Raw genomic sequence first — 12,409 nt, 5'->3', positions numbered from 1 at the left:
CCGTTAACGGCCATGGACCTGGCCGAAATGCCAGAATAGATCTGGCCATTTCCGCCCAGATCTGGCCCGATATGGCCGTTTTCGGCCATCAATATGGCCAAAAATGGCTATCGAACCTCCCACATAATTTCCAGTGTTTTTAGGGACTCCGTAATTTTTCGGCGTGTGTCCTGGTGGTTGACCCGCTGTCGGCGGTGGTGGCTGGGTGGCTTGGGTGGTGGTGGCTTGGTGGCAGTGTGGTCTGTAAATTATTTAAATATAAGGGCATTATTGTCTAAAATTTTATTAACAAGGGTAAAATTGAAATAGATATTAATGTAAATTTGTTTTAAAATAGGGTATTATTGTCCAAAATTTTTATTAATAGGGATAAAATTGTAACAAAAAAAGATACCCATAGTAAGCGCGAAAACCTAAGAAAATGGAGGTAATCAGATTACCTCTTATATTACCAATAGTAACCACTATTGGTATTTGAAGATTACTGGTATCTTATATTACTTGACAACCAAACGTGGTAATCAAGTAATATAAGATGACATTACCCCACTAATACCACTTAACCCCGAACCAAACTACCCCTAAATATTCCTATTAATATAACATTCTCCATATTCTAATACCAGGTTACTAAACCAAACCTGCCCTAGTTGTGTACATGTATGATAATTACACATTGATTGTCGACATGGATGATAATTACCAGTCTTCTTTTATTTGGTAGCGGGAAGCCATCGCTTTGAGCTATCACTACTTTACTCTCTGCTTGTTTTCAAAGGGAAAGCTCCGAAATGGGTTGGTGGGAAAGTTGTGATGGAACCCGTCTTCTCATTGCTCCAGGTATTTGTTTTCTTTACTTATTACCTTCGTCATTTTCGTTCTTTCGTTCTTTTATTTTAATTATTTATTTTATCATTACAGATTCCGATGCTACTGGAAGCAAAGGACGTTTACTATCTCTACGCCATCCCAAATCAGGTAATTTCTTGAGTATTCTTTTTTTTTTTATTTGTTTTAATTTTTTTAGGGTTCATTGTTACCTTCTTTTGATATATTATGCTTGTCATGCCTTCGTTTAATTTAAATTGTCTATCTGTGGTATACAATTTGAATTATTTATTTATTTTTTAGTTTTTGGAAACAAGTTATACAAGAAAATCTTATGAAAACGCATTAAGTGGAATTAGTGTCAAATGTTATCCATAATAGTTTTTGAATATAAGATTTAGATATATTTTTGCTTTCATATTTAAATAAAATTTTTGGTTTTTGGAAATAAATGATACAAGAATTTTTATAAAAATTTTTTTGGATGAAATGAGTTGAAATGTTTTTCTGAACAGTATTTGTATACAATCCGAGAAACTAGTGTAAAAGTTGAAAACCTAGGAAAGGTCGGTTTCTCAGTTTATTAAACACATTTTCAGATATTAACAATATTGAAATACAACTCAAATTTTGTGGATTATTTCTTTGTTTGTCAACTTATTTCTTTGTTTGTCATCTTTCATTTATGTTTCACAATCCTTCTCAAACAGCATGGGTAGGTTCCTAGCGATTAATGTTACATGCATTCATGTTGTAGTTCTTATCTTGTTCTCTTTTTAAGCACAATCTTATAAAGACCATCATTTTTAAATGCTATGCACAAACAGCTCTCATTTTGCATATTCTAAAACGTTCAATCTTTTTGCAGGAAACACAACATGCTATATTTTTATCAACGGGGTGCTTCTAGAACTTAATTGGTTTAAGCAGTCATACAGGTCTTGGTTTCTCGGTGATTACGTTTGTGAAGGTAGTTGACATATTCTAATGGCTATAGAAAGTGTAATATTTGATTCAGTATAGTCAATTACATTTTCATGTTCCTGAGATAGAGTTACCATACAAGTTTACCTGTTGTGCCATTTTACTATTCTACATTGTGTGTATGTTTGTATGTGCATTATGGTTAGGAATATTGCCACAAGATAGCATAGAAGGATGACATGCTAATCTAACTCAATTTAACGAACACAATTTAACTTTCCTGCTCCAAGGTTGGTATTACCAACTAGGCTATTGTCTTTGTGACGGTTGACAGGTATTGATAATTGTGTAATAAGTAGTTGGATAATTTACTGATTCCATTAGCTTCTACCTACTAAGGACCTAAGTTATGAACATGTTCCCCCATAATCTTGTTCTGTTGACTACTTTCTCATGTTATGTTATTTGACTTTAAGTGTTATTAGTCATGCTTGAAAGTGTTATGTCACTGTATGACGTGTCAAAGTAGCTGTCTTGCTCCTCCCTGTTATATTTAATTTTTTAACTCTCAATCAGTGTTGTTGGTGTTGAACCCAAGTAGTTAATTATTCGCTTAACCTTTTGCTGAGAGGATTTTTTTTTTTTTTTTTTTTTTTTTTTTTTTTTTTTTTTTTTTTTTTTTTTTTAATTTTTGCTATCAAAATTATGGCAGTTGGTTTTATTTACTTTCAGTTTGTTACCTCTTATTGTTTTTCTTATTCCTCACTTATCTTCATGCAGATGGGCGTGTATCTACTGCTACTCCAGTTGATCCTGTATTCCTAATGTTGCCCCTTTTTGAAGAAGCTAGAATGAAGGTACAATCATCTCTTGCCTTTGTGATCTTAATTGTCACTTGGTATCAGTAACATCCATTTTAGACATTTGCTTTAAATATTTTGGTGGAAGAACTTTGTATGCACAGCTAGAAGGATCTATCCCTCAGCAATATGGGTTCTTTATTTATTCATTCATAAATAATATCTGCTTCATTCTTTGTCAATCTTTTCTTTAGTTATTTTTTCTCAATAATAATTGTATACCTTTGAGTGGATGCAGAAGGGGGATGATCCTGGGAAATTCAGGCTATTAGAAGAGATAATTTTTGTTAATGGCTACCCTGGATATCAATATTTGCTACCTGTTGCTGAGAATTGTATGCGTGTTGTCTGTGAAACCAAAGGTTGCTTACTACCTATGTTCTCCTATTACAAACAGTACCTAATACCACACTAAAACATGTTAAGTAAAGTATATAATTCCATGATAATATAAAAAAAATTTCTAGTACCCGCAACTGGTTTCATTGGAGAATTTTGTTCTTTGGTTAAAATATATGAAATAAAGCTTATTATCTCTTGGAAACTTTAATAAGGAATCCATAATTTGGCATTCTATTTTGTACCTCTGGTATGTAGTTCGGAGGTTTGCACCTAATTTGAAATTATACTTGACTTGGAATATATTCTATAGACTGGAAGTTCAAAATGTTCTAGGAGACAATAGGAGATACACTTGCTTGTATCTTGATCTTTGGAGAGTTTAAGCAGTTTAAATATTGATATTGACTCAAAGATAATTTCCTCTTTGCGAGGCTTCACAGTTGATGGTGTGATGCCTGATACCATCAAAATGTTCCAGTATATTTTATGAATGTATATTAAGGTCATATATATGGTTTAATACAGCAAAATGAAGATAACATATTCTTATTTAGTAGTATCTTTTTAAAAATACACTCTTTTCTTCCTTTTGGGACTGTGCAGAAATTGGATCATCGAGATTCTTTAGGCTTGCCGATTCTAAGGTTTTAGCTTGGTTATCCTTCAAGGTCTGTTCTCTTCTGTTTAAGCTATACCTTAATCCATTAGGATGCATGACATTGTGAATAACCATTTTGCTGGATTTTATTGTAAAACAACCAAATTCTATTTGTGCACCAAAGCTGTATTTGTGGCATGAAAGATTTGGTTTTGTGATGACATGGATCTCCTTAGATCTCTCTTAAGCTCTCATCAATTATCTTATTGAAATTTGACAGTCTTTTTGGCCATTTTGCACACATATCGTTATTATCTGTTAATTTTGTGCCCTTCTTTTTCCCATCTAGTTTTTATGCAGATTTAGTGATTTCCTTGTATGAACCAGAACCTTATAACATCTTATAATATCTTATACATTTGTAAGATAGAGATCTTCTAACTCTGTTATTTTTGGGCCTCTGGGATTTCAGGTATGCAAACTGAAAGGGACTCTTCCAGTGTTAGACCAGAACTATGCTGCTCGAGATGAGAAGGATACATGTATGGCTTTAACAAAACATTTTATTGCCTTATTTTGGTTAATTGATTTTAATGTTGAAATAAGCATAGTGGTGAACTTAAGGTGATAATTGTCCGTGAACTTATTGGCTGAAAGGAATCATTTGCATGATAGCATGCATGTATGAACTGATATCTATAGTTTTGAGTTGTCCTACTTGATGACAAGTTAATCAAAACTCATAATTCGAACCTTAAAGTAATAATTGTTGATTTAATCTAAACAACTTGTAGACAAAGGGAAACCAAAAATGAGAAAATATATCTTTTCTTGAATATGGTGTGACTTAAGATCACACTGAGAAGCCAAAATTCTGAGCTAACAATAACATATGTTAATAAATAAAGTTGGTTCATGAAGCTGATTGTTTATGTTATTGTACTTAAGCAAGATTAGCACATAACAATGTCCTGGTAGACTGTTTTTTGTATTTTGTCATTTTGGTTGCGAGATATAGAAGGCCAATAAGTTGTTTTGATCTCATTGTCTATCCATCAGCTTAAAAGGTGACCTTTCTTAATAGCCATATAAGTGTCTACGAACAATGGCTACTCACTAGGTAAAATATGGAATGAAAAGTTCAGTAAGTTATTTGGCTTAGATATACTTTATTAAAGAAAAAGTTCACTTTTGTTTTAGTAGTAAACTACCCTTAAATCATTGTCACAGATGTCAAACGTTTCACACAATGGATTCATAAATATAGTTACCACTAAAATGGCCATTTATTTGGAGACTGTTGCCGCACAGAGTTTTAAGATAGAAATTTCCATGTAATTGTAGTTTTGGAGATAAGAGATTCTATCTAGTTGTATTCAGGGGTCCAATATTAAAGAACAATATATATCTCTCTGATCTATGTCCTCTGTTATCCTTCAAATTGTTATCTGTCTCTCAACTATTCCACCACTTTGTGTCAGAGATCAGGTTTGGTCTCCAAGTATGATTAAGTCCACTATATCTTTGATCATACAGTTATGTATGGGTGTCTATGATGTATGTGTGTTTGTGCATGCATTGAACTGATCTGGGAAGAGCTATTTTTATGGCGTAGATGCTTGATGGTAATGCTAGTTTATATGTTCAATAAGCATCTTGATTGCATTGATGTTGCTTGTAAAAAGAGTTGCAGATTTAATATCATGAATGATTGAATGTTTTCCTCTTAATTTATTGCTGTCTTTTGATAATATTACAGTAGCCGATGCAGTTTCAATAATCGGGGAGTACATGAAAGATGAACCTTGGTTGAAGCTTTTGTGTGACAATTTGAAGTATCACGTCTAATTCCTTAGCTCTTTTCCCTTCAGAATGAAATCATGCCTAGTCCTATAAACCTAGGAAGGATCCCAAATTCAACAACTTTGGAATGCTTTCTTATCAACTGTAGTAACAGTGTCATGAAATGTGTTTGCAGTTTAAATTTTCCAGTGGAAAGTATAAAATCACAAGAGATAGAAGTTCTTCCTAATTCAGTGGATACTGACCTTAAGTCTTCCAATCTCTTACAGGTACCTAAGGTTTCCTTGTATTGAAAATCTTACTTTAATATCGAATTATTACTAAGATTTGTTCTGTTATAATTTACCCATTACAACCTTGATTTTTGTTCAGATTAAAATCATACTTGGAGAGAATCTTAGTTCTATATATTTGGGTAGCATCCACTTGGCACGAGAAGTTATACATAAATTGTTGCTTCTCTTTACTTGTTGCTCATTTATCTATTTACGTGTTATAATTTACCAGGACAAGAACAAAAGCGAGAAGTCCAAAACTGGAAAGCAAGCCAAAAAGGCGAAAGTGGAGACTGAATCAAGGAACATCAAAGACATGTTTTCGAGGGCATCAAGAAGGGGAAGTTGAATGTCTCTATTGAAGAAGTGGAGCTGTATCCACACATTCTCGATGCTCTGGCTGCTTCAACATGGACATCTATATAAGCAATTCTCTCATTTGTGCATTTCAAGAGATTGTATATCCAAAAACACCTTGAGCCCATTTCAAGAGCTGTATCCACACATTCTCAATGCTCTGTCTAGTTATGAATGAGGTTCATCCAGTGGCGAAAACATGAGGTAGAATTTATTATGCTAACATGAATTTTAGGTATATGATTCGGTTCAAGGGAAAACCTAAAATTTGACCAAGTGTTTGTACTCACGTAGAATTAGAATAGAAGTTTCCTTTGGGGCATGCTTAACTTTAGATCTACCAAGTCATGATTCTTTTTGTCTAAACATTACTTCAGTCCTTATAAGAGATGTTCGTTCTTAAGGGTTTGTTAAAAAAGTTTGATTGTATTTTCCCCTTATGCTTATTATGGGAGGTAAGATATTTATTGTGTCTCTGTGATCAGCTTTAGTTTGTTTATTTTTCTCTTAGATAGCCTTTTATATTGTCAAGGTTGCCTTGAGAGGGATTTGCCATGAACTTTCACATATGGATCTTTTACCTAATGATACGTGTTATGACAAATTAAACCTAAAAATTTTAATTTGTGACATGCTAGTGTTCTAATTATGATTTTATATAAATTATGACATAATTTTTAGACCATTAGATCTAACCACTTTGAACGGTTGAGATTTAATGCAACTTGTATATTTAATGTATTTGAAAATGACATAATATAAATTCAATCTCAACCCTTCAAATATTTCAATCTAATTGAACTGTGACAAACTGACAATGTGTACAGAGTTATTTGCTAACATGTTGTAGAGTGCATGCGATTTTGCTTTCGTGAAAAACGGTAATGTTTTATAATGGAATATTAAGTATTGTTATAATATATTAATATGTTAAATGCAATGTTTTAAAAACCGACATGGGGTAAAACCCGGCAAGATGGTTGGATCCCGGGTTGATCGGTTGAACCAGTTCAACTGGCTGGTTCAATTGGTGATGTCAGCATGTTAATGTCAGCAAAATTAATGTTCACAGAGTCTAGAATTCTAGAAATCAGGATCCAAATCACAAATTCCGGAATAAAAAGTTTTTAACAAGACATTATCAAACATCATTACATCAATATAATCTCTATTACAACTAATTACAAATCAAAATAACAAAATTAAGGAAGAAATCACATAATAATTGATCAACATTCTAGTAAAAAATGATCTTCACCAAATGGTCTTCAATCCATCATTCCATCCTCAATTGAATCTTCACAGTTCACACATCATCTGACAAATGATCATCATCATTATTAACATCGGCAACATCATCTACAAAAAGTTCCAACAAAAAAGAAAATCATAAGTTAAATCTTCCCATTTAACCTAACTGAATTTAAACTAGTTACTACTAAATTCAAGTTGCTTAAAAAATTGGAAACAACCTTCTGTAGCATCTGTTGAGTCATAATAAGAAGGGTGATCACCACCATCTACAAGAATAGCTCCTTCTCCATATAATGGTTGTTCCAGTTCATCATAATTAAGTTTACCAACCTCCTCTTCTCATCAACTATCCAACATTCAGTTTTATCAAGACTTTTAAAATCAATAGGATCATAAGTAATTTTCTTATAACAACTCCTGAAAGACCAGGATTAAATGTTAAAATCATAACCATTAAAGCAATTAAAATAAAATAAGTGATAATAATTAATAAGAAAAATGATGAAAGCTTTATACCTATTTTGCAAATGCAAGTTATAATAAGTGAAAACCAGATCATTCAACTGTGGATGCTCTAATCTATTCCTCTTTTTAGTATTTATGCGTTCAAAAAGGCTCCAGTTTCTCTCACATGTCGAAGAGACAGAAGTTTGACTTAGAATTTTGATTACAAACTTTAGCAAATTTGGAGCACTAAACCCAAATGTCCTCCACCATTCATCTAATTGAGAATAAAAGTATAAAACATAAGAAATAAACACAATTTCATAATTGAAAAGTTAGACTTAAAAAGTTAATAACTATTACATACCAGGACGTGTAGTTTTGAAAATTTGAAGACCAAGCTCACAAGAAAAGCTTTCTAGATGATCTTAATATAATCTACTCTCCTCCAGTAACGTTGTCTTGCTCCTTTTAAATGCACTTGCTTTACTATTAATAGTGTCAAGAAAACATACATGACATCTAGTATTTTTGGAAAAAATATATTCGTATATTTAAAAGCAGGATTCAAATAATATGCTACTGCATGAATATCACGGCGCAACATCTTCAACGTATCTTATAATTGTTGTATAAGGTTGCACAATTTTTTTTTATTCTTAAACAACTTCTTGATCCCCATCCTCGTTCTATACATGCAATCATACACATATCCTATTGAAGGTCTCTCATATGAGTCTATAATTTGAAGCATAGCATCAATGGACTCACAACTTTTGAAATTATACCAATGTCATCCTAGAATCGGTTATCTAGAAGTATGGAAATAAATGCTTTGCCTTTATTAGTTTTTGTATATTGAGACTCCACAAAATCTCTATTTGTCACCGTAGACTGCAAGTCATGTTTGTGCTGATGTAGGTTGCTCAATGCAATGAAAGTTGTGGCAAAACAAGTTACGCCTAGGCGTACAATTTCTGTCCAACCTTATTCAAGTAATAGACAGTAGATGTTAGTACTTAGTAAATTACTAAAAAAATGTATATGTATAATATGACTTGACAATGTAAATTATAAAAATAAGAGGTAAAGGTATATAACTTGTTTTTTCCTCAACAAAGCTAGCACAAACGAATGATTATACACAAACTTTGTAACCTAGATGCAGTCTAGAAAGTTAACTATGTGATTCATCCCGCTATGTATTTTAACATCAAATTAATGCAATGGTGCTTCACAGGAGCGAAAGTAATACTGCTATATTTTTCACACAACAATATTCTAGTAGCTTATAATTGCTCCATGTCAGTGACAAGATGGACAATATTGTTGGTCCAACCATAAAGCCATTTCCTCAAACAAGCTGAACAATGTTCCATTCCATCATCCTTTAAACATTTGAAGCATCCACTGATTTCACAAAACACACTCCTTTAGGACAATACACTAGAAAATTAATCAGCGACCTATGTGAATTATCTGTCCAACCATCAGCCATTAAAGTACATCCAAACATCCTCCCAAGTTTTTACGCAGTAATATTTACCTTCCTCCATCTTTTTTAGCTTTAACTTGAATTTATTCCACTTTTCCTATGAGCTAGCCAACAATCCCTAGGGGATTGAAAATCACTGCATACATTACGAGTATAGTTCTCGAAGAGGTCAGTATTCCTGAGATCCTTTCTTCCCAAGTTGCCATCATCTTCTTGCTTATGTTCTCAGGTACATAGCTTTAAGTAATAATGAAGCCTCTCTTTTGGGATTACCTTACAGGCAAAGCAACCCTCAATTGGTCCACCTGACTCCCTTTTTACAATAGGTTAATAATATTCATATAGATGAACTCGTTAAGGATTGAAAGTGGAGCTCCCATGTCACGAATGACGCTGCTATAAATCAATGGTATCAAATCGCTATATTGAGCTGTTGTTATAAAGTTGTCGGGTACTTGTGTATATAGGTGCATCTACAGAAGCATATCTTTTACAACACATAAGGGTCTGAAAGAGAAGAGGAAGCATAAGGGTAAGTGGTCCAATACCAAGCCACCACCAGATACTCAATCCAGATCCTTAAAAAAAAAGGGATAATACCTCTTCTATTGACTAGTTTTCTGGTTAGCCAGCCGTAAGAAAGATCTGTTCTATCCTCTCTTACTTGGCGACTAAGTTGGCAATACCCTTCTCCAGTTACTAAAAGGGCGGCTTTCGGCTTTCTGACTACTACCGGTAAGAAAGATTGTTCTATCCTCTCTTACTTGGCTAAAGTTGGCAATACCCTTCTCAAGTTACTAAAAGGGTGGCTTTCAGCTTTCTGACTACGGTATACTGGCTGGCAGACTAATATAACTAAAGACCTTTCTTTCCTTCTTACTTGACTCTATAGAGGGAATATAACCTAAAAGAAGGGGTTTAATTCCGTTTCTCTCCCTTCGACTTTAGTTAGCCTTCGGGGCTTGTTTACCTGAGGCTTCTTGAATGATATTTCCTGTGTATGAGTTGCAGTTGTCGCAACAGCTGTCCTATCGCACCTTAACTTAGGTAAATAAGGTTGTCGCAAATTAGTTGTTGCACAGAGTCCTATCGCAACTGGCAAGTAAGCACCACTCGCAAGCTGTATTACCAAATGGTTTTGACCTGCAACCACTAGCGAAAAGAGAATCTGTCGCAATAAGAATAACTTCTACTGGGTATTGGAGCACTAGGACTCCTGTATTCAGGTGTAAGGTGATGCCTTCATATCGGTCACGCTCCCTGACTTCCCTTTTTTTGTAGAAGGACAGGCATTTCTAATCTTTTTTCTCTGCCATAAAGAAGGACTTGAATGTAGTGTAGTTTAGGTAGAGTATCTAATTAAATATTCCTACTTTTAACGAAGGATAATTATATTTTTCTTAGGGGGTACAGGCAAGACATCATCCATTACAGTTACAGCCTGCTTGGGAACAGCTGCAAGATATCGCTCTCCTCTTTAGAAGCCCTTCATTATGTGATTCTAGATGGGCACTAAGGCGTGGTGCATTCCCCTGGCTCGTACCAAAAAAACTGAAGATCAAAACTTCTATTGGGCTAGTGCGTTAGGGCAATTTCAACATAGAATTATTCTGCCAGGCGCATCTTCAAATTTCCTTTACCCTGCTGCGATCTTACGGGGCGAAGATCTCATTTACACTAGGTCCTGCCATCCCCTTGACTTATCACGATGGTACGTTAATTCCAAAGAATGAGGTCTTTCAATCAACCTGACTTGAATCTTGAGGAGATAGTAAACCCGAAGTTCTTGGCATATGTTATATTTTGAGATTGATTGAAACTCTTGTTAGTTTGCCTTTTCACCTTTTCCAGCCACGGGCTCTTTTCACTGAGAAAGTAGTAAGAAGGAAGCCCTTTTCTCTTTGCGCAGGATGACTTCTTGTATTGGTTTTCTCTTTGCACGGGATTGACTTCTTGTATTGGTTCTGATGAACTATTGCGCTCACGAAGTGAAGACATGTGCGTGTTGTCTTGGACGCTAGAGCAAGGAGTGTTTTTTCATACTGAGCAAGAAGAGGCTTATAGTCTTTCCTATCCGATGGTTAAAGCGATGAGAAATTCTAATCCACGGCGCCGAAGGAGACTCCGAAAGAAAGAGAGAATTCCTTTCGCCTTTCGCACAAGAGCAGGCAAAGAAGAAGTGAAGGTATACTTTCGCCATTGATAAGAGAAAGGGGAAAAAGCTAGCCAACGTCTTTGTCTTAGGCGGATTGGCTTCCTCCATTTTCTTCTCAATTCGAGACAAGGAAAGCTCTTTCCCATTTCCCGAAGGGAGCCCGGGCTGAGATTTGACCATCGGGAGTAATGCAGCAGATCATGCCAAGGACTTTCATTGCTGATGAACGCCTTTTATCTTGGGCCAAATCTTTTCTGATTTCAACTGGAGCTGGACATGGAGAAACCTCTTCAAAATTGATCTTCATCTAACATATCACCCTCAAATTGTTGTACACTAGCTCCATAGGGATGACATTCTTACGAAGTTCAACTTTTGTTGTTCTTTGCCCCAATTTCATTTAGTGCTTCTTCAATCTTGAATTTAACATCAAAAGGAGCTTTAGAACAATTTCCAACTTCCCCCTTATACCCGCTAATGCAGTTTTACTCGATAATACCTCTACCTCTGATTATCTTGCCAAAAATAAAGACATGTTAATATCTTTTCCAATTTTCATCTACGCCCTCATGAACATGTCTCCATGCTATATCATTCCTTCCTTGAAAAGATGTGAAACATCCATGGAAACATATTGTTGACAAGACCCAGATGATGACATTCTTTGTCTTTAATCTTGATTCTACCTGGCGACACAAATAAGTTGGTATCGATAATAATTAAACAACATAACAAACCAAAAATTTCCATTTTTATACTGAATTTATAGAAATCATGTGCATAAGAGAAGAAAATAACTGAAGAAATTAAATTAAAGATTGCTTTACTTTAATTACGCAAGAAATATGCAAGGATTTTTTGCAATGATGCCAACTAAGTTACAAGAACCAATTCAAAATAATAGATAATCACAGTCAAACAAATGCTCCCACACATAAGTTTAATCAAATATATCAATGTTAAGAACTAGTAATATATATCTTCCTACCACTCTACTATGAGCCTGAAACAATGTTTTTGCTTATTTACAATCACGAAAATTAAACTCATAATTTGATCTCCAATCACACACTA

The 12,409-nt window shown here is 34.4% G+C and overlaps 1 protein-coding gene across 1 annotated transcript; it reads left to right on the top strand.

Annotated features, from left to right (window-relative positions):
• The first annotated feature begins 631 nt into the window (after window positions 1-631).
• Window positions 632-6,467, top strand: LOC116140920 (ribonuclease H2 subunit B). The gene is made up of 10 exons (XM_031426488.1): window positions 632-840; window positions 922-978; window positions 1,697-1,798; window positions 2,533-2,609; window positions 2,851-2,974; window positions 3,558-3,622; window positions 4,025-4,094; window positions 5,312-5,387; window positions 5,531-5,624; window positions 5,863-6,467. Exons 1-10 carry the CDS (start codon window positions 792-794, stop codon window positions 5,977-5,979), a joined length of 831 nt encoding a protein of 276 aa, XP_031282348.1. The 5' UTR covers window positions 632-791; the 3' UTR covers window positions 5,980-6,467.
• The last annotated feature ends 5,942 nt before the right edge of the window (window positions 6,468-12,409 follow it).

The sequence above is a fragment of the Pistacia vera genome, unplaced genomic scaffold (genome assembly GCF_008641045.1).
Source record: "Pistacia vera cultivar Batoury unplaced genomic scaffold, PisVer_v2 Contig387, whole genome shotgun sequence".
NCBI classification, from domain to species: Eukaryota; Viridiplantae; Streptophyta; class Magnoliopsida; order Sapindales; family Anacardiaceae; genus Pistacia; species Pistacia vera.
The sequence above is the reverse complement of the archived record's forward strand: the minus strand, read 5'-3'. Positions and strand labels throughout refer to the sequence as shown.

Excerpts from the sequence above, each read along its gene's own strand:
- LOC116140920 (XM_031426488.1), top strand. The coding sequence starts at position 792 with ATGGGTTGGTGGGAAAGTTGTGATGGAACCCGTCTTCTCATTGCTCCA. Across the intron at positions 979-1,696 it reads TCTACGCCATCCCAAATCAG|GAAACACAACATGCTATATT; the intron begins GTAATTTCTTGA and ends ATCTTTTTGCAG. Across the intron at positions 2,975-3,557 it reads TGTTGTCTGTGAAACCAAAG|AAATTGGATCATCGAGATTC; the intron begins GTTGCTTACTAC and ends GGGACTGTGCAG.